Genomic DNA, 26891 nt, shown 5'->3' with positions numbered 1-26891 from the left:
GAGCAGTGCCTCCCCGGATGATCTTAAAGTCCTAGCAAGTTCATAAGGATCTTAAAGTCCTAGCAAGTCCATTCAGATAGGCAAGTTGGGCCAAAACCATTTAGGGCTTTATAGGCTAAAGCCAGCACTTTGAATTGTGCCCAGTAGCAAACTGGCAGCCAGTGCAGCTGGCGCAACAGAGGAGTTGTATGCTCCCTGAGTGTTGCTCCTGTTATTAATTTGGCTGCCTTCCGTTGGAGCCTTTGAAGTTTCCAGACAGTCTTCAAAGACAATCCCACTTAGAGCACGTTGTAGTAGTCTATACGGGATTTAACCAGAGCATGGACTACCATGGCCAAGTCAGACTTCCCAAGATACGGGCACAGCTGGCACACAAGTTTTAACTGTGCAAAAGCTCTCCTGGCCACCGCCGAAACCTGGGGTTCAAGGCTTAGCGATGAATCCAGGTTAACACCCAAGCTACAAACCTGCATCTTCAGGGGGAGTGTAACCCCGTCCAACACAGGCTGTAAGCCTAAGCAAATAGATTCAAATTATTGAAAAGAAGATTCTACTGAACATTAGAAAGAATTGTCAAAGGTCAAAAACTGTTCAACAGGGAATAGACTGTTCTGGGCCATGGTGGACTTTCCATCGTCAAAAGCTTTGAAACAGAGATTGGATGATTATCTAAGCATGAATGCTTTAATTGTTGATTTCCTATGAATATGGACAGACCCTAAGAAAGGCAGATTAAAATCTAGTTGTTTATTCTGCAAACTGGATAGTTGGGGGGAAAAAACCTTTTCCATATGAGAGCTGCATCATTAGCATTGCAGGGAGTAACGCCAGGTTTAATAGCAGTCTTAGAAGTCCATGAAGCCAAACTGACAGCTGAACTGAAGAACAATAACACATCTGCTCTACCAGATTTTCTTGCAGAGAAGAAATTCTCCAAAATGATTTTTGATGGAGGAAATGTGTGTCACCAGAGACTGTGGTCCTGCGCCTGAGCTTTCAGTGTGCAAAGGCTGACAGCCAATTTGTTCTGCTTTTCTGCTCTGCTTCTCTCTCTGCTCAACACCTTCACTGCAGTTACATTTGTTGCCACAAAGATAAGTTTGAGTTCCTGGCTAGCCACCAACATCTAACACCTGCCTGCCAGATGTCTGCCGTTGTCTATGTCACTGCTACACCATCTGTACTGCAGCCTCTTAGGTACTCCCCACTCAGTAATGTTTCATCAGTACCTCTCGATAAGAATAATTTCTAGTCATCACTCATTTTACAAAATCTTGCCTTACCCTGTCTTTTTAAATCACATTGTGGTCATGTATAATGTTGCTTCTATATATCCATTTTCCCCATAGTGGTCATCAGTTGTTGATTGTTATTTTATAGAACACAAGCCATGCCCTGTCACACATTACTGTGGCCCAGTCTGTGTATATGTGTTGTGTGTGTGTATGTGTGTGTGTATTTGTGTATATGTGTATGCATGTGTGTTTGCATATATATGTTGTCATGTACCAGAAGCCTTAACAGAGCCAAACACAAGGATAAAGGTCCAACAGAGTTTATTAATGAACAAAAATAGCTAAGAAACACTTGAATTCAGTGAGTCTAACAATAAAACAAAGTCTGTAGCAACTGCTAAGCAAAAAACGCAACTTGGAGAATAATCCGGATTATGCAGAGATATAATCCGGTTTAACAAAAACCATAAGCAAACTGCTTGAAAATAACAGAGTTCACAAGGCACAACAAAGCAAGGTGGGAGCAAGCAAAAACGAAGTCAGGAAACAGTCCAGGGTCAAAACACGTCCAAAAGTTGTAATAGAAGTCCAAAACGCGATGTCGTCGTCAAAAAACAATCCGAAATCAGCAGGAGTAGAAGTCAGCACTTACAGGATTCCAGATGATAGAAGCACGGAAGCACAACGATCTGCAGTCCCAGGACCCAAGGCAACAGTAAAGGCAGTAACAAAGTCCCAAGCCCAATAAAACACTTTGCCTACTGCAAAGTTCCAATAGTTTGATACCTTACTTTTATGCTATAACTCCTCATCAGAGGTGGAGCTGGACTCCACCCTGTCCTCATCGCTCTCAAGTGCTTTTGCTTCCACAGCTGCTCACCACCGCCTGTCCCTCCAGTTCTTCCAGCGTCTCTCAAGACTTAGATCACCCCATGTATTTCCAGGTTGCCAGTCTCCTGAGAACCCTTCAAACTCCTCACTTGATGTAGGTTGAGTACATATGTCCCTGATCTCTTGCACACGGGTCCAATCTAGTCCATCCTCCTCCCCGTCATCACTCCCAGTCCCATCAGTCCCTGTGAACCCCATGAAGTCTTCTTCCTCAGTTGGAGCATTAAGTATTTCATGGATCCCCTTTCTTTCTCTCTCTTCATCTGACCCTTGATCCCGAGTAACCCGCTTCAAACCTCTACATTCCTCTCCCTCCTCCTCCATCTCAGATTCAGTAAACCCTTCGAATGACTCAGTATCTGTAGGTGTCATGAATATTTCCCTAATTCGCTTCTTTTCTGCTCTTGATCCGACACCTGAGCAGCCCTCTTTGCCCTACTACTCCACGTTGTAGCTTGCTCAGCACACTCTACTACAACATACGTGGTTTTGTGTATGCGTTGTAATGTATTTTTTTTGTTTTGGCTTTTTAAGTCCCTTCTGCTGTGTTTTTCAGTGTTTTTATGAGTGATGGTCACTTGTTGGCCTGATAGGTGTATTGTGTCCAAATTTGGTGTCAATTCGTCCAGTGGTTTTTGAGTTATGTTAATCCCACAAACGAGCATTACATTTTTATTTATATAGATTAGGATTATATTCTGTATGAGTTATACTCTGTTTTCTTCTGCGCTGTTTTTTGCATGTTTTCCCCACTGCAATGTTTTTATTTCATATACGCTACACTCACAGTCTCTGTTTTTCTAATCTTGAGAATCACTACAGAAATATTTTAAGGTTCTTCTTCCTTTAATGCAGTGGTTCTCAACCTGTGGGTCCCCAGTTGTTTTGGCCTACAACTCCCAGAAATCCCAGCCAATTTACCAGCTGTTAGGATTTATGGGAGTTGAAGGCCAACACATCTGGGGACACACAGTTTGAGAACCAGTGCTTTAAAGGACCACTTCTGTCTTTTTTTTATAGAAATAGACCTATTTTATTGTTATAAACAGGGGGGGGGGGGGATATAATCCCATTTTATCAAATACTTGGGTTTTGTTTTGTTTTTTTTTTAAAAAGGTTTTTATTAATATTTAAAATTAGGTATAAGTACATTGAAAGAGGGAGAATAATCAGAAGAAGATAGTAAAGTAGGAAAGTAACAGAAAGAAAAAATATATGGAAGAAAAAATATTTTAAAATATTAATTTTAATTCTATTTCAGCAAACTTTTTTTTAAAAAGGAATGCATCAGCAGCAAGAAATTCTTTATTGCAGAAGTAGCCCAAGAGGTGTAATAGAAAATATTGCTCATTCTTCTGTCCTTAAGCAGATCTTTATTTTTAGTCAGAGCTGTCAGCCTATTTTTCTACAGCAAAATAGAAGAGGTAACAAGATGCAAATTCAGGTTTATACTTGACACTAAAAGCACATTTTTTCTTTGTACATCAACTCACTGGCTTATAACCTATGAGTAAATCAAAATTCTTGCAATGGGAACTTTTTTTGCTTCCTCTTCCACCTATGACACTCTTTGTCTCCCCCCCACCCCCCAAAAAAGCTTGAGGAACCTCTTGAACAATGTGATGTGGAAGCAGGATTAGAGATGTGGGAGGGACAGAAAAAATGAAAAAAAAATGGAAGGATTCTTTTCCCCCACCCCCACCCCAAACGTATTTTTTCCTGAAAAAAACTGGGAAAGGTGGATAATGAAAAAAAATCATTTTTAAGTAATAATTAAGATGTCAAGGCAAGGTGGCCATGTATGTATTGCCCCAGAATCTAAGAAGAAGACTTTGATGGAAGACTAATATTATAATTCACAGTCCTAGTTTCCTTTTCTTGGGGCACACTTATACTGATACTATAATGCAGCTTGAAACTGATTTTGCTGTGCGGGTGATTAGATTGAGAGGTATGGAACTGTTTTGAGGCCAGATGAATATTTATATTAACCATGAGACCTGGCCTCAAACCAGTCTGTGGATTTTTTCCTGTTCATAAAGAGATGCGCATCAGCGCTCCAGAGACATATGGCAGATGGGGGGAGGGAGTGACAGCAGCAGAGGTAATCAATTACCCCTCCCAGGGGGTGCAGTTACCCCCCTGCTGCCCAGCCATGCCCTTGGGGTGCTTTTCAGCACACCCCTTTCTGCAGTCAATAATGCACTTCAGCAAAAGCATGTGTCTACAGTGCATTCTTCATTTTGCAAAGCCGATTTTTCTCTGGATCTGAGATACACTGGTATCTGCTACAGCACATTATTTCACTTAATTAGGACTTTCTTGCAGCTTTTAAAAATGCGCAGCACACATTGGTGCTGTGCATTTTGTGGCCGCCACAGATTCAAGTAATCTCAAAGCTGCTTTATAATGTCCAATACCTTCATTGTTTTTATGAAAGTAAGTGCATTATTCCTGCTTGATATCATGAAGAATTAGCAGAGACAAAATAATTTCCCCTGTTTTACTGAAGTTGATAAATGGAGATAAGGTTATAGTTCAGGCGTTCCTTAGAGCGCTGAAACTTGTAGCTCCGTTTGCAATAAGAACAAAAATAAAAGACATTCAATTTGTAATTATATTATGAATATTTTAATATATCAAACTGTCCAGTGTTATGACAAACTGAGTAATATATAATTCATTTTATGTTCATAAAGTTACTTTTCATCTATAGAAGTTCATAATATTGCATTTTTCAATTTTCTGAAAAATTCATTTTTTCCTGAAATTTTCAGAAATTTTACATCTATATGTAGGAGGCTATTATGGGGTGTGATGGGACTAAAATTAGGTTCATATACAGGTGTGAATTTTAATTAAAGTAAGCCACGTTTCTTCTCCTATCCCCCCCCCCCCCCAGCATCCTGTATTGATCAGAATAACCCCTTAATGTATCATTTTGATAGATGGTTGTGGAAATGGGACAGAAAGGGACATTTATTTATTTATTTATTTATTTATTTACAGCTTTTATATTCCACCCTTCTCACCCCGCAGGGGACTCAGGGCGGATTACAGTGTACACATATATGGCAAACATTCAATGCCAATTTTTGACATACAAACATATACAGACATACACAGAGGCTATTTAACTTTTTCTGGCTGCCAGGGGAGCTGTCGCTTTCATCGTCCATCTGCGACACTGATGAAGCACTTCCGCATTCCCCACATGCTTACCCGCTGGAATGCTTTGCTGGAGTCTTCTTTATGGCCTCATAAATCAGTTAATTTAGCCTCCCCACACTTTCAGGTGGTACCTAATTTTCCTACTTGACAGATGCAACTGTCTTTCGAGTTGCAAAGGTTGACAACAGGCTACACAATTGGTTGGAAACACACTCCAACCCGGGCACACTCCAACTCGTGACCTTTTGGTCAGAGTGATCTTAATGCAGCTGACAGCCAGCTGCACCACAGTCCCGGTGCTATAGGACATGCATATAGGCCCCTTCCATTGCGGCATACCTGGAAGCTTCCACTTGTTGCTGTATTTGGTAGACAAATCTCACTGTATGGATATACCTCAGTTAACAAAGTGGGTGTATTCCTGTGCATTACTCTTTTAACAGAAAAATTGGTATCAGATATAAGAATAGGTATTAGTTGCTATACCATATAAAAGAAGGACACATCAATATGTTTCAGAGAACGTTTTGCCCAGAACTAACAATATGTGTATTGTAAGAAACAACTAAGTCAGTAAAGCCATGCCTAAGTGAACAAAAATATGTGAATCTTCTAGGGACCCCAGAAATATTTTTCCAAAATGCAATGTTTTTTTAAAAATATGCCTGCAAGTGGGCTAGTTGATGAGGCATACCTATCTGTTTCTCCTTTTCTCGGTTTTGCTTCTAACACATATTCAGGAAAAGCATTCTGGAGGTACCTGTTCCATATCTTCCATCTTCTAAGACGTCGAGCACAATTACAGCAACTTCTGTTAGAGCAGAATCCATTTATTTCCCAGCTAAAGTCTTAATAGACTGTTCTTCACACGAACAAACCAAAGAGGTTATAGTTCAGGCATTCCTTAGAGCTCAGAAACTTGGTAGCTCCATTTACAGTAAGAACAAAAATAAAAGAAATTCAATTTGTAATTATGTTATGAATATTTTAATATATCAAACAGCCCAATGTTATGGCAAACTGAGTAATATATAATTCATTTTATGTTCATAAAGTAACAGTGTTACTTTTCATCTATAGAAGTTCATAATATTGTGTTTTTCAATTTTCTGAAAAATTCATTTTTTCCTGAAATTTCCAGAAATTTTACATCTCTATGCAGGTGGCTATTATGGGATGTGACGGGACTCAAATTAGGCATTAAGTAAACATCTTAATGGATTGTTTACTGCATGTACACAGGTGTCTGAGTTTCTCAAGCCCTCCTTCAACATCCTGGGAACGTTTTGTTCTCAGAATACAATTCCCCCCGCTTGTATGAAGGCATATTTTTATGACCCCATCCCTTATGAGCTTCTCCCTCACAAATAATCTGCTCCATTCCTATCTCATCTTGAGTTTTTAGTTTTTAGTATTTTATCCTGAACATGCGGCCCGCTCAATGTCACTGTGATTGTGAATGATTTTGTTTTGCATTTTATATTGCTTACTATATATGTTTTATGTATTTTGCTGTGTTGTTGTTGTGTTTTGGTTTTATTTTTTGTAATTTGCTGTTGGGCTTGGCCTCATGTAAGCCGCCCCAGGTCCCCGTTGGGGAGATGGTGGCGGAGTATTAAATAAAGTTTATTATTATTTATTATTATCCTCTCTATTCGTATGCTAAAATACTTTCAGTTAGACAAAGGTTAAAGCACAGAGAGGGTTTGAAAGGGCATAAAAAGACAATAAAAATGAGCTTCTTTGCCAGAGGCTTTGTTAATTGAGGTATGCCTGTAATTTAGAAACTGGTTTTCAAGGTTACCAGTCACTGGAACTCACTATTCATTATGCTAAAAGGGATTACAAAGCGTCTTACTGACCTTCATGCTCACCATGTGAAAGTCTGGGAAGCTGGTGGGCACACAATGACTTCTGTTGGCAAGACCTGTATGCGTGTCACATATTTGCCTTCAGGTTAGTTCTGCAGATGAACAGGCATAAGGTTTCCCTCTATTGAGATTCTGTCACCAAGCAACTATTCTCATACGGATTTGCAACATAATAATAACACATAACAGTTCAACGTATGTAGCATTTCTCCTCAGGGAAAGGGAGAGGAAAAGGTTGCAATGGATATGCATGAGCAATGCAGTCGGCTGCTGAAAATATTCCTATTACATTTAACATTTTAACATCACTCAGCCCTAAACAAGCCAGTGCTGAATCCTAATTTAATTTATCACAGATAATGACCCTATATTTTCAAAGTTTGACTGTCTTCATAGTAATCCCTTATGATTTCATAAAAGGAAATTCATGAGTTTTGGAATGGAGGAGGATGGACTAGTTTAATAGTTTGCATCTGTTTGTTTACACATTTCCCCATCTGCTGCTATGTTTGCAAGCTCCTATTTTAAGTCTTTAATGTCCTTATGATTTTCTAATATTTATCCTCTCTTGCTTTGACTGCTTTCTAGCAATGGAGTTTCTATTTCCAGAGATTTATTGTCTTAATCATGATAAAGAATATTCCTTTTTTGAACGAAGGGTCTTGTCCCTTTATCAGGGAGGTTGAGGATCCCTTATCTGGAAATCTGAAATCACCTGAAATCCAAAATTGTCATTGTGGGAGGTAGAAATAATTCAGATGGTACCATGTAAAAAAGATGTTTCATGTGCAAAATTATTTAAAATATTATCTAAAACTAGCTGTCCCCTGCCACACGTTGCTGTGGCCTAGTCTGGTGATCTGGAAAATAAAGTAATGAGGAAGTGTTGGTTTCTAATATTTGTAATGTCTTTCTGCTTGTGGGTAAACAGTATTTCTTGCTGTTTCTTTGTCAGTGTTGATATGGAGATTGTCTGCTTTGCCTACTCTGGAACATGCAACATATAATCGTCCTTCTTTAGGGGTCCCTTTCAAATCTATGATCTGTGTGTGAATCATATCTATCTATAGCTATGGCTGGATGGCTCTTTGTCAGGAGGACTTTGATGACATTTTCTTGCCCTGATGAAGGGAGTTGGATTGGATGGCCTTAAGTATTTTCTGTTGGTCATGGGGGTTCAGTGTGGGAAGTTTGCCTCGATTCTGTCATTCATGGGGTTCAGAATGCTCTTTGATTGTAGGTGAACTGTGAATCCCAGTGACTACAACTCCCAAATGTCAAGGTCTATTTTCTCCCAAACTCCATCTGTGTTCATATTTGAGCGTATTGAGTGCTTGTGCCAAGTTTGGTCCAGATCCATCATTGTTTGGGTCCACAGTGCTCTCTGGATGTAGGTGAACTACAACTCCCAAACTCAAGGTCAATGCCCACCAAACCCTTCCAGTATTTTCTGTTGGTCATGGGAGTTCTGTGTGCCAAGTTTGGTTCAATTCCATCGTTGATGGAGTTCAGAATGCTCTTTGATTGTAGGTGAACTATAAATCCCAGAAACTACAACTCCCAAATGACAAAATCATAATTTTTGAGTGATGGTCACTCCTTGTGTTGTGAGACGTTTTGTTGCCAAATTTGGTGTGATTTCGTTCATTGGTTCTTTTGTTTTTAAGGTACTCATTATGCACAGAGCATTTATATATATATAGATGGCCTTCAGGTTATGCATTTAAGGTATATATGAAACATAAATGAATGTTGAATTTAGATTTGGGTCCCATCTCCAAGATATCTCATTATAGACATATATGCAAACACAGATATTCAACTAAAAAAACAAAAACAAAATCCAAATCACTGCTGGTCCCAAACATTTTGGATAATGGTTACGCAATCTACACTGTATCTCCATTTCTTTCTCCTTCTCTGTTTTCAAATCTTCCTCCCAACTCATGTCCCTTTTATGATTTTAAATTAAATCTTTTAAAAACATATAATTTCCAGTGCAAGGTAAAGAAGCTGTTGCTCTCCTGATGCTATTGATTTATGATTCCTATCAACCTGACCACTGGACATATTTGCTGGGGCTGAGAGGAGTCACAATCCAACACAATCTGTGGGAACAGAGGTTCATGATCTGCACTCTAACCACTTAATACATTTTAATGTAGTACCAGTGCCTACTTAAAACTGTCCCTGGGCCCTTCCACACAGCCATATAATCTACAATATCTGCTTTGAATTGAGTTATCTGAGTCCACACTGCCATATAAACCAGTTCAATGTGGATTTTATACAACTGTGCGGAAGGGGCCCCAGTTTAATTTCTGGTTCAGATATTCCAAGACTTGAGTTCTGAAATGAAAATGTGGTTAAGATCTCATCAGCAGCGCACTGCCTCTTTTCTCTTAATTTCCTGATCGCAAAACTTCAAACATCATTAAATGTTTGTTGATATATGTTGATATGGTTGTAGGACCTTGAAGCTGCGTTTGAACATTCCAAGCCATGGCTAAAAAAGAGTTTGCAGAAAGTAATAATGAATAAGATACTGCTGCTTCAGTCATCATCAGGGTTTTTTTATTCATCTGATTGTGCTTTTCTTGCATGATAGGGGGTTGGACTAGTTGGCCCATGTGGTCTCTTCTAACTCTATTATTCTATGATTCTATTCTGGTAAAAAGCATTAAAATGTTAGCACTTTGGGGAAACTAATATCATTTAGATACCTGTTCTATCAGACCAGTTTATAAAAGAAACATGAGGACATTTCTCTTCGTGTCAGTGTCATGACTATGTGGGGAACTTGGCATCCTCCATCCCCAGAGCTGAAGTCTCAGATATCCAATCTTACTTTACTTGATAAATTTGCTTTGGCAGCTGACTTCCAAATAAGTTCTCTGACCACCCAAGTCAGCACTTTGAGGAACATTTGTCAAGCAATGACAAGACCATCGGCAAACTTATATAAGGGTTGGAACTTTATCTGATCAGTTTTAGACTTTCTGCGACCCTCAACCTTCGCAGGGGTGGAGGACAGATTAAGATGGTCCGCCCCAGGAGTCTGATGGATCCGGATGGATTCCTGAGGAATCTTGGGGTTCTTCCTGCCATGGAGCCTGGCGATTCTGTCGATGCCCTGGTGGATCTCTACAATAGGGAGATTCCAGGGTGATAGATACGATCTCTCCCGAACGCCCCATCTCGTTGCGTCGTGACAAGCCGCCTCCCTGGTTCACTGGGGAGCTGGCTGTGATTAAGCACACGAGAAGGGGGCTAGAGCGCATTTGGAGGAAATCCTGGGACGAATCTGACCAAGCTCGGGCTAAAGCCTCTCTTAAGGCATACTCCGTGGCTATTTAGGTGGCCAGGGAATCTTTCACGACCACCCGTATAGCGTCTGCAGCAAATAGATCATTGGAGCTGTTTCGGGTTGTCGGGGAACTGCTTCATCCACCTGTGGTGGAGGAGACCTTCGACGACCCAACAACTCGGTGTTGCGAGTTCGCACACCATTTTGCAGGCAAAGTTGCTCAGATACATCTCGAGCTCGACTCCAACTTCATCACAGTTCCAGATGAGGTGATTGAGGCATCTGCTTGTCCAATTTCATGGGATTCTTTTAGGCTTGTTCTTCCTGAGACCGTGGAAGAAGTCCTTGGAGCTGTGAGGGTGACCACTTCGCCTCTAGACCCTTGCCCATCTTGGCTAATTAAATCGGCCAGGGAGGGTTTAGTTGATTCGTTTGTGTTGATCATTAATGCATCGTTGGAGCAGGGGATTTTTCCATCTAATTTGAAGCAGGCTGTGGTCCACCCACTCCTCAAAAAGGCCTCCCTTGACTCCTTGGTGCTGAACAATTACAGACCTCCCTTTTTTGGGTAAGGTGCTGGAGCGGGTGGTCGCCTCCCAGCTCCAGGGCTTTTTGGATGACATCAACTACCTAGATCAGTCACAGTCTGGTTTCAGGCCTGGTCATGGCACCGAGACAGCCTTGGTGGCCTTGGTGGATGACCTCCGTAGAGAGCTGGACAGGGGGAGTGTGACTCTGCTGGTTCTCTTGGACATCTCAGTGGCTTTCGATACCATCGATCATGGTATCCTTCTGGGTCGTCTCTCTGGGATGGGTCTCGGGGGCACGGTTCTGTCGTGGCTCCGATCCTTCCTGGAGGGTCGATCCCAGTTGGTGAATCTGGGAGACGCCTGCTCGGACCCCTGGCCCTTGACCTGTGGGGTCCCGCAAGGCTCCATTCTGTCTCCCATGCTTTTTAACATCTACATGAAACCGCTGGGAGAGGTCATCCGGAGTTTTGGAGTTGGGTGCCACCTCTTTGCAGATGACACACAACTCTACTACTCATTTCCACCCAATTCCAAGGAGGCCTCTCGGGTGCTGGACGAGTGCCTGGCTGCTGTGTCTATCTGGATGAGGGTACGAGTAGCATCGTATCATAGCCATTTCTGCATTTCCGTCAAATGATATAGTACGAGGCTCAGTTCTTCGTGTCACTCCGCATGCGCGTGACATATTTATTTATTTACTATATTGATGTACTGCCTTTCTCAGCCCACAGGCTACTCAGGGCAAGTTTTTTTGCTCATAGGTAAGGTTGGTGTTTAACTATTGTGTGGTATACGTGACATTTTTTGGCTTCATTACGTGGCGTCTTTATAGCAGTGTTGCCACTATTGAAGTTCCAACCCTCATATTTACCATAGCACGGCTTAACAAATACCTCCACCTGCCAGAGAAAATTGATAGTATATTCTCCGCACTGGTGATAAGAGCAGATGTAGCAGTTGAATTCAGTGGCTACAATGCCCAGTGGCAGTTTGATAATGTATCAGCAAAGTAGCATTGATGTGGATTTTGGCTGTTGCCCTTCACATCAATTTTTGATCTGACCCATCCATTGAAAAGCTCATATAAATTGTAAATATCAACAGAGGGGGGAAATAAATGACCGCAGGACAGAGAGAGAAATGGGAAAATCTCAAAGCAGTATGCATGTGGGGAAAATAAATATATAAAGCAATGGAGCTGCGCATCCACAAGTTTAATATAATCATCAAGTGTTCTCCTTCAAAACCTGTTCTCCTGGATTCCTCAGCAACGACTCCCTTTCTTCCTCCTCCCAATCTTCACGAGAGCTCATGCATCCATCTCGAATGCTAGAATCATCTCCTACTTCAAGAATCTGTTCAAATTCCCCATCCAATCCCAATAAAACATTTATAAGCATCCTTTACAGATGGGTGAATAAATAGTACTTCATTACCATTACAGTTGTGTAAAGGACTAAATTTGCATTTGCTTTTCTGGCATACAAAGAAGTTTGTGAGGAGATCCATTTATTTATGTCTGCTGCCACTCTTGCTGCTTTCCCTGATATTCCACCATGGTTTTTTAATGTTAAAATGGACACAGGGCATTTGGAGAAATGGGAGAACACATATTTGTTGAAGGAAAGGATACTGGATGAGTGGTGATCTTTTATGCCTTTGAGTGCATTGCTTTTGGTACTAACCCATGAGGGCATTGGGTGTGTAAAGGAATGGTAGGTGAAGACAAAAGTAGACTTTGTTGCACAGACAAAATTTCCTGAATCTTTGAGAGGGATGGAAAAGTCTGACCATTCAAGGCAGGTATGCACAGGTTGACTTTGCGGCCATCATTTTGTGGACTGAAGATAAGAATTATATTTTAATTAATAAATATTATGTTACCAAAAATGTATTTGAAAATGCATCTGTGAATTGAGGGGCTTGGCAAACCAGTCAGAGTTTTCATAATCCTATGAAGGAAGGACTATGATGATACAGGTATGGGGGTGGGGGGTGGGGGTAAACATTGGTCTGGCAAGGAGTTGCTTAGGTCAAGCAGCAACAGAGTCAAGGCCAATTAGGAAGAAACTGGATAGATCAGTGGTTCTCAACCTGTGGGTCCCCAGATGTTTTGGCCTTCAACTCCCAGAAATCCCAACAGCTGGTAAACAGGCAGGGATTTCTGGGAGTTGTAGGCCAAAAACATCTGGGGACACCAGGTTGAGAACCACTGAGATAGATTTTTGGGAGCTGGGGATGTAGACAGAATTCAAGGAATTGATCCTATTTACCACATTGAACTCACTGATCAACAGGAGCCCCTAGTGGCACAATGGGTTAAACCCTTGTGCCACTAGGACTGCTTGTGCCACTAGGACTGCTTGTGCCACTAGGACTGCTGACTGAAAGGTCGGCAGTTCGAATCCAGGGAGTGGAGTGAGCTCCCATCTGTCAGCTCCAGCTTCTCATATGGGGACATGAGAGAAGCCTTCCACAGGATGGTAAAACATCCAGGCAACCCCTGGGCAACGTCTTTGCAGACAGCCAGTTATCTCACACCAGAACCAACTTGCAGTTTCTCATACCACTCCTGATATGAAAAAAAAACTCATCAACAAGTCACCGGTACAGTATAGTGATCACCTTGAGGCCCAAGCACCAGATCTAGTCAGGGATCTTGTGGATAAAAGGCCAAAGTGAACAACAGGAGTTTGAGGGCTGGAATTGCGAGGCTAGACCAGTATTGGGTTTCATCAAATCTGTTGCTGGAATCCTGTTGGAAGCCCCAGTTGGACTATAAGTTATCAATTGTGGAATGTTAAATCAGCACCTGAATGCTGTTGATGGATTGGGTGTACTCTAATTTGGAGTAACCAGTGCTTCAAATACGTCAGGTGAAAACTTTGATTACGTAATTTACCAAAATAGTCATTGCACTGAAACCATTCTTCTTTCTCCAATATTATATTTAAAATTCATTATATCATCACTAGGATTGTATAAAAATATGGTGTAAATAGTTTTGCATTGCTTAAGTGAGGAAAGTAGCTGTTTGTGTTTCTTTTGGTGTGGTTTCCATTTCATTCTCTTTCCTAATTCTCATTCCCATGTTGTTCAGGGCTTATAATTAAATAGCTGAAGGAAAAAAAGCTGCATTTTCCTGACTATATTTTATTCATATTTAATCTTTTTAGGAGCTCTGTCATTTATGTATTCTTCCAATCAAACCAAATGAAATTACTACCAAGGTCGACTACTACCACTAGATATGTGAGCAGCATATAATAACCAGAAAAGTTGATTAGAAGATTGCAGAAGGCTGGGGCTGAGGTAGAAAGTATTTCCAAAATGTTATGCACATTCTGCCTTATAACCTAAGGTTGACGGAGCTCTCTGTCTCTCTTTTGCAAAGGGAAGAGGCAGCAGAGAAGAAATTAACAAAGTGCTATTTTGGTCGTGTCAGGAGCGACCTGAGAAACTGCAAGTCACTCCTGGTGTGAGAGAATTGGCCGTCTGCAAGGACGTTGCCCAGGGGACGCCAGGATGTTTTGTTGTTTTATCATCCTTGTGGGAGGCTTCTCTCATGACCCCGCATGAGGAGCTGGAGCTGGTAGAGGGAGCTCATCCGCCTCTCCCCGGATTCGAACCTGTGACCTGTCGGTCTTCAGTCCTTCCTGCACAGGGCTTTAATCCACTGCGCCACCAGGGGCTCCTACAAAGTGCTATACAACTTATACATGATACGTTGTTGGGCTACATATACAAATCCTTCATTTCATTGAGAACCTTAATCAAGATTCAACAAACTAGGAGTGGGTTGTTGTAGGTTTTTCCGGGCTATATGGCCATGTTCTAGAGGCATTTTCTCCTGACGTTTCGCCTGCATCTATGGCAAGCATCCTCAGAGGTAGTGAGGTCTGTTGGAAGTAGGAAAATGGGTTTATATATCTGTGAAATGACCAGGGTGGGACAAAGGACTCTTGTCTGCTGCAGCTAGGTGTGAATGTTTCAATTGACCACCTTGATTAGCATTTAATGGCTTGGAAGTGCCTGGGGGGAATCTTTTGTTGGGGGTGATTTGATGTGCCTGATTGTTTACGCTCTGTTGTTGTGCTGTTGTAATTTTTGAGTTTTTTAATACTGGTAACCAGATTTTGTTCATTTACATGGTTTCTTCCTTTCTGTTGAAATTGTCCACATGCTTGAGGATTTCAATGGCATCTCTGTGTAGCCTGACATGGTGGTTGTGAGAGTGGTCCAGCATTTCTGTGTTATCAAATAATATGCTGTGTCCAGGAGTGGATGTGGACTGTATATTTCATCCTGTGTGTAAATCACTTTTTTCATCCTGGTTCAACATCTTGTTTCATTGGTGTTTAATGTGGGTAAAAACCCAAGGCCTTCGCTCTGCCTGTGAGTTTCCATTGAGAAGTTTGACAGACTTTTAATTTAGAGTATTCCCATTTGCTCTGTGCTGTCAGTGGGAGTACTAGTTTCCCCATTTGGCTTGCAAGCGCATTCGTGGAACAGGTTCAGAAATGATGAAAAGCAGACAAAAGAGTCATTGGGGTGCTTTGTTGTAATTGACAGGATTGGAGCTGACAAAGTATTTTGAAATGATCTGCTTATGAAGTCCCTGAGTCACAAAGTTGAACATTTTGAGAACAAAGCATGAGAAAGATTGTGAGACTGAACAAATTCATAAGTGTGTAGTTGTGAAATACAATGAAGACGTAGCAAATACACATTTTTATTGCCTTCTTTTTTTCTCTTTCTGTTTTTTCCTTCCCAGCTGCCTGCCTTGTCCTTGGCTGTATGATTTATCCTGATGGCTGGGATGCCAAAGAGGTGAAACGGATGTGTGGTGACAAGACAGACAAGTACACACTGGGCGCTTGTTCGATCCGCTGGGCGTATATTCTGGCCATTATTGGAGTCCTGGATGCCCTCATCCTCTCATTCCTGGCATTTGTACTTGGCAATAGACAAGACAGCTTACTAGCGGAAGAACTCAAACTGGAAAACAAAGGTAGGCTGCTTTGAGAGACCATATTATTCAGAAATAATGAAAGCCCTCACTTATTTCAGTTTTTTTCCTCAACCTCAACTTTGCTGTGTGACAGAAGATAAAGAGGTGAGTATTTGAAGTATGGGACATTATACATGAGGTGCCATAATATATTCAGAAGCCACTTTCAAATATAGTGTTTGCATCCCCCAGACATAATGTCTTGAACATTTTTCTCTTTTATTTTTATGCAAAGGACAAAAACACCTTTTCTCAAAAAAAAAAAACCCTATCTATTCACAGCTTAGCAGTATTAGACCCATTTTACAGCACAGCCATCAATAAGTTACTCAAAGTGATACAGAGTCTTATTACTGTATTGACTACACATTTTCCAGTTTTACTGCTTTGGCATAAGTTGTCATTTAAATCAAAATATAGTGGAGCAGTTTGCTTGTAATTTAAGATGTATCCAAGTCTTTGGTCATTTATGTATCAATGCTGCTGTTCTTTTACGTGTTGTTTCTCTTCATCATTCACTGCTAAAATAATATATATTAATCATTCTGTCAGGGGCTTAACCAAATAATGGGGGCATCAGCTGCCATTGCAATGCTCAGGAAGCCAGTTGTTAATATTTAGTGTTTTGTTTCCTTGCTTGTAGCATCGTTGTATATGAGTTATTAAGCACTTGTAGAATGCTCTCTTTTCACAAAGGCTCTAAATTTCCCTACAAAGCTTTCAAGAATGACAAGAGCTGAAGCTGTGCTCCAGACTATAAATATCAGAAGTTATTTTATTGCATTTGATCCTGAGGTCTCCATACATCTGAGTCTATTTTGAAATCGTATCATGACAACTGGTTTTCTCAGTACAGTAGACTCTCAGTTAACCAGCAGTTAGATGCCAGATAAATGTAGTTCATGGTTGCTTGAGATTATTAAAAATAGGCCTATCTAATCCTATGTCCTGTACTATACCATATCCAAATCAAATCAAATAATTTATTTCGGTCATAGACCAGCAAAAGAAATAAACCATATCATAAACTCTGTATTGATTTGATATTACTATTGAAATACACCCAAATAAAGACAAAAAAGAGAAACAACTTAATGTAACACCACTTTACTGTATTATAAACTCAGCTTTGTTTTTTCCCCCAAACATTTTATTGGTTTTCTTAGAATACATCAATATATCAATACCTTCAATAATCTTATATTCCATCCTCAATTCATTACATCAACCAAAGTGTATATATATCTTGTATATCCCCCCCCACCTCTGTGCCCCCCCCCTTCTGAGCCACTTCAATTTGCATTCTCTTTCCAAAATACCATTTCTTCTTGTGGAGGTAATTTCCCGTCTAATTCTTTTAAGCCATTGGTTTGGAAATGGTACTTAACACCAGTAAATATTGCAAATATTAATAGGAATTCCACAAAAAATTGTTGGAGAGGTTGCCAGGAGGTGGGTACATATATACATATGTGGTGGCAATGTAAATATGTAAATTAATTTTGGGGGAAGATATTTGGAGAGATAGAAACTATAATGGATATGAAGATAGGGAAAAGTGCAAGTATTGCATTGTTGTCACTATATAATGTTAAGACATTGATAAAAACAGAGAAAGATGCAATAGATAACATGTTAACTGCAGCAAGATTACTGATAGCGAAGAATTGGAAAGGTAAAATAAACATATCAATTGAAGAATGGTATAAAGAATTATGGAAAATAGCAATAAATGATAAATTGACATGTAGGTTAAGAGTCAAGAAAGGGGTATGGATGGAAAATGATTTTGATAAAGTTTGGGGAAAATTTATTGAGAACGGCTTAAACTCAGCTTTGTTAATGCCATATTATTTATTCATTTTTTGCCGTTTGTTTGAGAGTTCTGGTTGCTTGGATTCCAGTTAACCAAGAGTCTACTGTATTTGGGTTGCTCTGGTATTTTTTTAAATGATGTGTTGAAATGTAGGTGTGCAACTATTTGGATTCCTCCGGCATAAAAAAAATCATATGTAGGATTATAGCTTTGCAGGCATTTGAATTGCTCCAATATAAACAATCATATGTAGGAATGCAGGTTCGCAGGTATTTTGATTGCCCGTATTAAAAATATGCAATAAAATGTACACATATATGTAGAAAGGTGTTAGATAGATAGATTAAACATACTTGATAGCCTAATCTAGGGGTTCTCAAACTTTTTCAGCTGTGGGGGCCTTTTTGAAGCCAGAATTTCTCGTGAAGCCCCAATAAATTTTTACATATTATGTTATATATACTGTATATATATATATCAGGCATGGGCAAACGTTCTGACGCATTATGTTTTGAAATTTGACAAAAAAGGTTGGGCCAGTGGCAGATGGATGGAGAGAGTTTGCGTGAATTAATTGGAAAAAAACATGAACAAATTCCTATGCACATGGCACATATCTCATTTGTAGTGCAAAGAAAGATAGAAATAATAATATAATATTTAAAATGAAGAACAATTTTAACCAACATAAACTTGACAGTATTTCAGTCAAGCCCCTCAGTATGCTTCCTGGAGCCCTAAGGGCTCCCTGGAACACACTTTGAGAATCACTGGCCTAACCTATAGCCATGTAATTGTGTTTTATGGGTTTTGGACTATCCTAGATTTGATCTCTGAGGCAGTGTAGAAGGGGCCTTAGATATGCACAGAAATTTCAGGGGGCAGGGGTAGATAGGTTCATTTGCGAGGGTCCTAACCAACAAATACCTCCCTCTACTGTTGCAGTCCCCACAAAATGATATTACAAAAGTGATAAACATGTATTGTGTGTGTGTGGTGTAGGCATTTGTTTATTTAAACAAAAAAAACCACCTTCCAATCACTTTATTTATTATTATTTATTTATTTACAGCTTTTATATTCTGCCCTTCTCACCCCGCAGGGGACTCAGGGCGGATTACAGTGTACACATATATGGCAAACATTCAATGCCAATTTTGACATACAAACATATACAGACATACACAGAGGCTATTTAATTTTTTCTGGCCACCAGGGGAGCTGTCGCTTTCATCGTCCATCTGCGATGCTGATGAAGCGCTTCCGCATTCCCCGCATGCTTTCCCGCTGGAATGCTTTGCTGGAGTCTTCTTTATAGCCTCATAAATCAGTTAATTTAGCCTCCCCACACTTTAAGATGGTACGTTATTTTCCTACTTGACAGATGCAACTGTCTTTTGGGTTGCAAAAGTCGACAACAGGCTACACACAATTGGTTGGAAACCCACTCCAACCCGGGCTGGCTTCGAACTCATGACCTTTTTGGTCAGAGTGATCTTAATGCAGCTGACACTCAGCCAGCTGCGCCACAGTCCCGGTGCTGAAACATTTCATGTTTCATCTGCAAATTGTACTTGGAGTTTATCTTTCCCTGTTTCTAGTAATTTGCCATAAGGTCATTGTGTGGTCAGTGTTGTATTTTAAATACCTGAGAGGAGAAATTTAATTCTCCCGATGCAAATTATTTAATATTTTATTGCTATTCCAGTGCAGTTTTCTTGCTTTTAGAGATGTCAAATATATCAGAGTGCACCTGGAATGACAGACCTTTTATTATTATTATTAAAAGACATTTCAGAGCCCTAATTGGGAGTTTCAGCATCCAAGTCCCTGGGTGACACATTCAGAAGGACCGATTCAAAAGGGCAGGGCTCTGGTACCACCACAGAACTTTGGAAGCTGTCAGTGTGGAGAAAAGTGCAGAAGGGTTAAGAGGATGGTCTTCTGAGGCCGAGGAGCAGGAATTGTTTCATGCTTTTCTCTTGTGCTCCTTTGCCAGGTGAAAATTACCCTTTAGCTTCTAATTCCTGGATTTACAGCAATGTTGAGAGCCTGCTGATAACTAATTGGCATGTGCCCTTTTGCTCTCTTGCAAAAGCACCACCGATAAAGAGCAATCCATGCCTCCTTCACTCTGTTTTTCTTTCCCCCTTCATGTTGTCTTCCTGCTGTTCAGCTGTTGGTTGTAAGCTTTATTCAGCACAAGGCAAAGATGTCATATTATAGAGAGAAATAAATTTTCATCTCTTTCCAGTAGAGGCCTTGTTATTTTCCTGAAGAAAACTGACAGTCTCCTCCTGAATATATGCCTCTCAGGTTTCTGTGTCATGATTAGCTGTAAGTTTCCAGAAGGCCGGAGCACCAGAAATAGTGTGAAGTTTAAAGGACTGTGAAACTCCCGTAGCCACCAATTAGACTGCAAATCAGTGAAGTTTCAGATAAAGCTGATCGTACTTGAAAAGAAATGCTCATGCCTGAAGTACACTTATACTGACCTCCTAGAGCTAAGGTATTCAAGGGAATCGAGGCTTTATGCATGCTTGTGCCACAAGAGGAACTGCTAAATCCTGAGAAAATGTCTACCGAAATGTCCCCTAAAAAGTTCAGTAATAAAACTCAGTTCCGGAGGAATAGTCAGACGATCTATTATGATAGCCTTCACCAACTACCTGAAGGGCCATAATGGAAAATGGAGAGCAAACCTGTTTGCTGCTATTGCAGCGGAGAGGACTAGAATGAGCAAAAGGAAATGGAAATTGCTGTATATACTCACATATAAGTCAACTTCATATGTAAGTCAAGGCCAGGTTTTGGGGCCAAGATTTTGGATTTCGATATGACTCATGGATAAATTGAGGGTTATTCAGGGCCGGCCCAAGGTAATTTTCAAGTGTAAGCAAACAGTATTTTGGCAAGCCCCAACCCCCTCCCCCAAACTACACGGCCATATAATCTAGTTGAAAACGGTTCATCCAAAGGCCCTTCCCCACAGCCATAATGAAGGCAAATAAATCCTACAATATCTGCTTTGAATTGGGTTACCTGAGTACACGCTCTGATTACATCCCGTATAGACTACTGCAATGCTCTCTACGTGGGGTTGCCTCTGAAGACTGCCTGGAAGCTGCAATTAGTCCAACGTGTGGCAGCCAGATTACTAACAGGAGCGGGGTACAGGGAGCATACTACTCCTCTGTTGCGCCAGCTCCACTGGCTGCCAATTAGCTTCCGAGCACAATTCAAAGTCCTGGTGTTGAACTATAAATCCCTAAACTACTCCGGCCCAGTTTACCTGTCCGAATGGATTCTCCCCTATGAACCATCAAGGTTGTTAACCACCCTCTTGGTCCCACCACCCTCGCAATCACATCTGGTGGGGACAGGGGACAGGGCCTTCTCGATGGTGGCCCCTCGGCTCTGGAACTCTCTCCCACTGGAGATTAGAACTGCCCCTTCTCTCCTGACTTTTAGAAAACGAGTGAAAACTTGGCTCTGGAATTTGGCATTTGATGAGTGAGTCAATAACTCCTGACCACACGGACGGATAGCGATGAATTGTGACTTCATTTTGATGACTTGGCCTTATGTAATTTATGATTGTATTTTAATGTGTTAGTATATTATGTGATGTTTTTAAACTTTTGTTATGAATCTTCTGTTGTGAACCGGACTGAGTCCCTCTGCGGAGGTAGAGAAGACCGGTATATAAAAGTTCTAAATAAATAAATACACACTGTCACGATATTCTGGGAATAGGACTGTGGGAAAGGGCCCTACATGCTTCCCGTGCAAGAAGATCTTTGGGCTGTCCTCAAAGTTCCCTCCAAATCCCTTTGCTTTCTTCTCCTCCTCCTCCTCCTCCTCCTCCTCCTCCTCCTCCTCCTTTCTTCTCCTCCTCCTCCCCCTCCCCCTCCTTGGTGCTTTACTTTATTTCCCAGCAAACATCTCCCACTTACTTTCCTCCAGCCTCCATTCCTTCCCCTCTTTTGGGAAATACTCCGCCCACAATCTCTGCCGCCATGTGGCTCCCTGGGAGTTGGAGTCCCGTTGCTCGGCGGCTGCCCTTTTGAGCAGGAGGTGGGCACTACATCTCCCAGCATCCCTTGCAGCCAGTATTCCTCCTGCCTCCCCCAGCTGGCTCGAAGGCTCTGCTTGTTGTTATTGCTGCTGCAAGGTTAGTGAGTGGACCAGCTGGTTGCCCAGGAATGCCTGTCCAGCCCTGAAGGCTTTTTCGACACCGTTTTTTCCCCAGATCAAGGCATTCATTCCCTTTGCCCCTGGGAGTGCCTCAAGAGCGCCCCTCAGGGATTTGCGCTATACACAAATGCGTAACTTGCCTATTGCTTCAGCTGCCCCTGGGGTCATTCCATTGAGAGAGGACGCGCCAATGCTTCCACCATTTTCTCACTTCCACCATTTTCCTACCCGGGCATTCAAAAAGGTCAGCTGCAGAGCCACAACAGAGGGGAGTAGAAGGGAAAAGTGCTTCTTTTAGGTTCTCCTGGAATTTTTTTTTTTTTTTTTTTTTTTCCCAAGATGGCGCGGGAGCAGCACCTCCTTTGTCCGCTCCCAAAGGGGATTTAAAATCTTCCCCTCGATCCCCCCGTAGGACCCCTCCCCGCTACACCGAGCCCCTTTAGGGACTTGGGGAGACCCAGGGAAGCTCTTAATAAGGGGCCAGCAGCGACGGCTCGAATTTCGCTGGCTCCACCGCGGCGCGGGCGCGAGTCCTTACCTCCAGCCGGCATCTTGGAGGAGGGGAGAGAAGCGAAGTGCATCCATCGGGCCTGCTGGGGCCGTCGCTTTTGGAGCGCCCCTCTCCCGTTACTTTGGGGGAGGGGAGACAGGTAAGGCCCCTTCCATCGGGCCTCCAGGGCCCCCACCGCTGCCGAGCGCCCCCTCCCCGCTGTCTTGGGGGAGGGGAAAGAAGGAAGGCCCCCTCCATCGGGCCTCCAGGGCCCTCGCCGCCGCCGAGCGCCCCCTCCCCGCTGCCTTTGGGGGAGGGGAGAGAAGGAAGGCCCCCTCCATCGGGCCTCCAGGGCCCCCGCCGCCGCCGAGCGCCCCCTCCCCGCTGCCTTTGGGGAGGGGAGAGAAGGAAGGCCCCCTCCATCGGGCCTCCAGGGCCCCCGCCGCCGCCGAGCGCCCCCTCCCCGCTGCCTTTGGGGAGGGGAGAGAAGGAAGGCCCCCTCCATCGGGCCTCCAGGGCCCCCGCCGCCGCCGAGCGCCCCCTCCCCGCTGCCTTTGGGGAGGGGAGAGAAGGAAGGCCCCCTCCATCGGGCCTCCAGGGCCCCGCCGCCGCCGAGCGCCCCCTCCCCGCTGCCTTTGGGGAGGGGAGAGAAGGAAGGCCCCCTCCATCGGGCCTCCAGGGCCCCGCCGCCGCCGAGCGCCCCCTCCCCGCTGCCTTTGGGGGAGGGGAGAGAAGGAAGGCCCCCTCCATCGGGCCTCCAGGGCCCCCGCCGCCGCCGAGCGCCCCCTCCCCGCTGCCTTTGGGGAGGGGAGAGAAGGAAAGCCCCCTCCATCGGGCCCCTGGGCCCCGCCGCTGCCGGGCGCCCCATCTTGCTGCCTCGGGAAAGGGAGAGAAGCAATGCTGTTTGAGCATTTTGCATCGGAGGGAACTGCTGTTGTCGCCATCTGACCCTTTTCTGTTTGGTTTATTTTATTTTATTTTATTTCCCACTTTCTCTTTTGCTAGTTAATTCTAGTATTTGTTATAGTTTAGCTTGGCTGTATGTTTTATGTTACATGTTGTATGTTCCGACTGCTGAGAGTGTGATAGGAGATACATAGGATTTGATTGATGAGGATAGGATTGTGGGGGTGGATCAGGTGAAGAGGCCCAGGAGATCGCATGAGACTGCTTGTGACAAGAAGCATCCATATAGGAAGGTGTGGTTGGTAGCTGAGTGTGTTTAGACTAGCGGTTGTGATAAAAGAGTCGTATAGGAAGTGTGGATGATTGTTGGGTGTGTTTAGTCTAGTGAGTGAGAGTGCAGATGTGGTGTTGGATAGTTGAGTGAATTGTGGGAAAGAGAGAAGTTTGTGGGCTCTTGGAGTGCCTGGGAGTGGCTGACTGTGCCGGAAGTTGTATGTGAATGTAAGCTGGTGGGAGTGTTTAGATACGAGTGTTGTGTGAGCTACCTTTTAGACATAGGAATGGGTGGAGCAGAACCCCATGCGAAGAATGATCTTTTGCACTTTTACGATCTCCTGAGGGAATCGTTTAATCATGTGTTGTTACAACTCAGGTTTTTAAACGAGAAAATGGACCATCTCCTTAGAGGTTTTGCCTCTTTCTCAGGAATTCCTGTGCAATCAATTCCCCCAAAGACTGATAACTCTTTGTGTGCAGATCTGGCTAAGGACTTGTGCCAAAATGGGGAGAAAGGCATGTCGGACCTTGGGGATCTGGGGGCTGAACGAGGATTGAATGATGAGTCGACTGAGGGAAGGGGAGAATCTTTGGGCAGTCATAGGATTGAGAACATTGTGGAGTGGCAGCGGTCTATGATGGCCGCTCAGAGGACGATTAATAATATAACAACAGATTTTTTGGTCCAGCCAACCGCAGCCTGCACTCAGGATCATCATCTACAAACTGACATGTTCGCGGTGGACATTGCTGACCAATTGATAAACAGAGGCAGATGGACCTCTAAGAGGGCAGTTTGTAATTCCTTGGCCCAAATCCTGGGTAAAAGACAACAGGATATAAGACTAGAAGCCATAGTGTGGTTATGGAGGGACTTCCAATCATCTGACCGTTCCTCCCGTCTTCAAATAACACCAGAAGACAATTCATGGCTCGGAGAGCTTATGGCAAAGCGCTCTGTCTTAAAGAAATGGGGCATTACCATTAGGAGGGTAGTTGTGGACCCCCAGATACGCCCCTTATTTGCCTCCGGGGTTCCTTCTCGCCATACACCATCAGGTCCCCGTGTGAATTCCACAATTAGCTCCCCGGTTAGGGCCTCCCCCTCCCCCCCTCCTGGTTCATACCATTTTGAGACCCCATCTGCCCCGGTCGCCCCCGCTCAACCAGCCACACTCCTTCGCTCGAGAACACTCCCCTTATTCAGCCCACTCAGCTCCCTTGATGTTTCATTATCTACCTCATCATCAGAAACATCCTTACCTAACGCCCAAGGGAGATTATTCCCCAGCCCGACTTCTTCCTCTGAGAGCTGACTAGTCATGGATCCTGCCCATGTAGGGGGGGGGAGGGCTCCAGAGGAAGGGGGTGCCATCCAAGTCGTGTGGGGGAGGAGAATAGCGGTTCACCAACATCCCAGGGAGAAGCGCAACAGAGTTCTTGCGACCCTGGAGAAGGTAGGTAGTGGTAGGCTCCATGGCAGCCCCCTTGGCCTTAAGGTCCTGCTGATTAATGCCAGATCCGTTAATGGTAAGACCGCGGCCATCCAGGACTTGATCACGGATGAGAGGGCGGATCTGGCATGCATCACCGAGACCTGGCTGGATGAGCTGGGGGGAGTAAATCTCACCCAGTTGTGTCCACCTGGTTTCGGAGTGCATCAGCAGGCCAGACAAGGGGGGCGGGGAGGAGGGGTCGCAGTGGTCTTCCGGCAATCCATCGCCGTGACCAGATGCGTTGTCCCACAAGCTTCTGGGTTTGAATGTGTCCACTTGAAGGTGGGGAGCCGTGACAGTGTGGGGTTCCTGTTGGTGTATCGTCCACCCCGAGATCCAGCAGCTTCCCTGTCTGAGTTAGCGGAGGTGGTCTCTAATTCGGCTTTGCTCTCCCAGCACCTGGTGGTGCTGGGAGACTTTAACATCCACGCCGAGACCACTTTATCTGGCGCAGCTCAGGACTTTATGGCCACCATGACGGTCATAGGACTGTCACAGATAATATCCGGCCCCACGCATCAAGCTGGGCACACTCTCGACCTTGTCTTTGTGGCGGACGACGAATTGATCAGAGTGGAAGATCAAAACATCCTTCCAGTGTCATGGTCTGACCATCATCTGATCACATTTAGACTTACTGCGACCCTAAACCTCCGCAGGGGTGGAGGACAAATTAAGATGGTCCGCCCTAGGAGACTGATGGATCCGGATGGATTCCTGAGGAATCTTAGGGTTCTTCCTGCCTTGGAGCCTGGCGATTCTATCGACGCCTTGGTAACTCTCTATAACGGGGAGATGGCCAGGGCGTTAGATATGATCGCACCCGAACGCCCCATCTCGTTGCGTCGTGACAGGCCATCTCCTTGGTTCACCGAGGAGCTGGCTGTGATGAAGCACACGAGAAGGGGGCTAGAGCGCAAATGGAGGAAATCTCGAGATGTATCTGATCGAACACGGGCTAGAGCCTCTCTTAAGGCATACTCCGTGGCCATACGGGCGGCCAGGAAGTCATTCACGACCGCTCGTATAGCATCTGCAGCAAATAGATCATCGGAGCTGTTTCGGGTCGTGGGAGAACTCCTCCACCCACCTGCGGTGGAGGGGGTCCCTGACGACCCCGCAGCTCGGTGTCGCGATTTCGCACACCATTTTGCAGATAAAGTCGCCCAGATACGCCTCGAGCTCGACTCCAATTCCATCGCAGTGCCTGAAGAGGTGACGGAGGTACCTGCTTGTCCAATTTTGTGGGATTCTTTTAGGCTTGTTCTTCCTGAAACCGTAGAGGGGGTTCTTGGGGCTGTGAGGGCGACCACCTCACCTCTAGACCCATGCCCATCTTGGCTCATTAAATCAGCCAGGGAGGGGTTGGTTGACTGGTTTGTATTGATTGTCAATGCATCGTTGGAGCAAGGGATTTTTCCATCTGGTTTGAAACAGGCAGTGGTTCGTCCACTCCTCAAAAAAGCTTCCCTTGACTCCACGGTGCTGAATAACTACAGACCAGTCTCCAACCTCCCTTTCTTGGGTAAGGTGCTGGAGCGGGTGGTCGCCTCGCAGCTCCAGGGCTTCCTAGACGATACCAACTACCTAGATCAGGCACAGTCTGGTTTCAGGCCTGGCCATGGCACCGAGACAGCCTTGGTCGCCTTGGTGGATGACCTCCGCAGAGAGCTGGACAGGGGGAGTGTGACTCT

The 26891-nt window shown here is 43.7% G+C and overlaps 1 protein-coding gene across 2 annotated transcripts in view; it reads left to right on the top strand.

Moving 5' to 3' along the window:
* The window catches only part of LHFPL3 (LHFPL tetraspan subfamily member 3), a 292593-nt gene that overhangs the window by 153830 nt on the left and 111872 nt on the right, over positions 1-26891 (top strand). For both annotated transcript variants that reach the window (XM_060778345.2, XM_060778343.2), the window contains exon 2: positions 15780-16016. In XM_060778345.2, coding sequence (XP_060634328.2) covers positions 15780-16016 — 237 coding nt within the window. The remainder of the gene's footprint in view (positions 1-15779; positions 16017-26891) is intronic.

The sequence above is a fragment of the Anolis sagrei genome, chromosome 5, assembly GCF_037176765.1.
Source record: "Anolis sagrei isolate rAnoSag1 chromosome 5, rAnoSag1.mat, whole genome shotgun sequence".
NCBI lineage: Eukaryota > Metazoa > Chordata > Lepidosauria > Squamata > Dactyloidae > Anolis > Anolis sagrei.
This window is presented reverse-complemented; position numbering and strand designations above follow the sequence as displayed.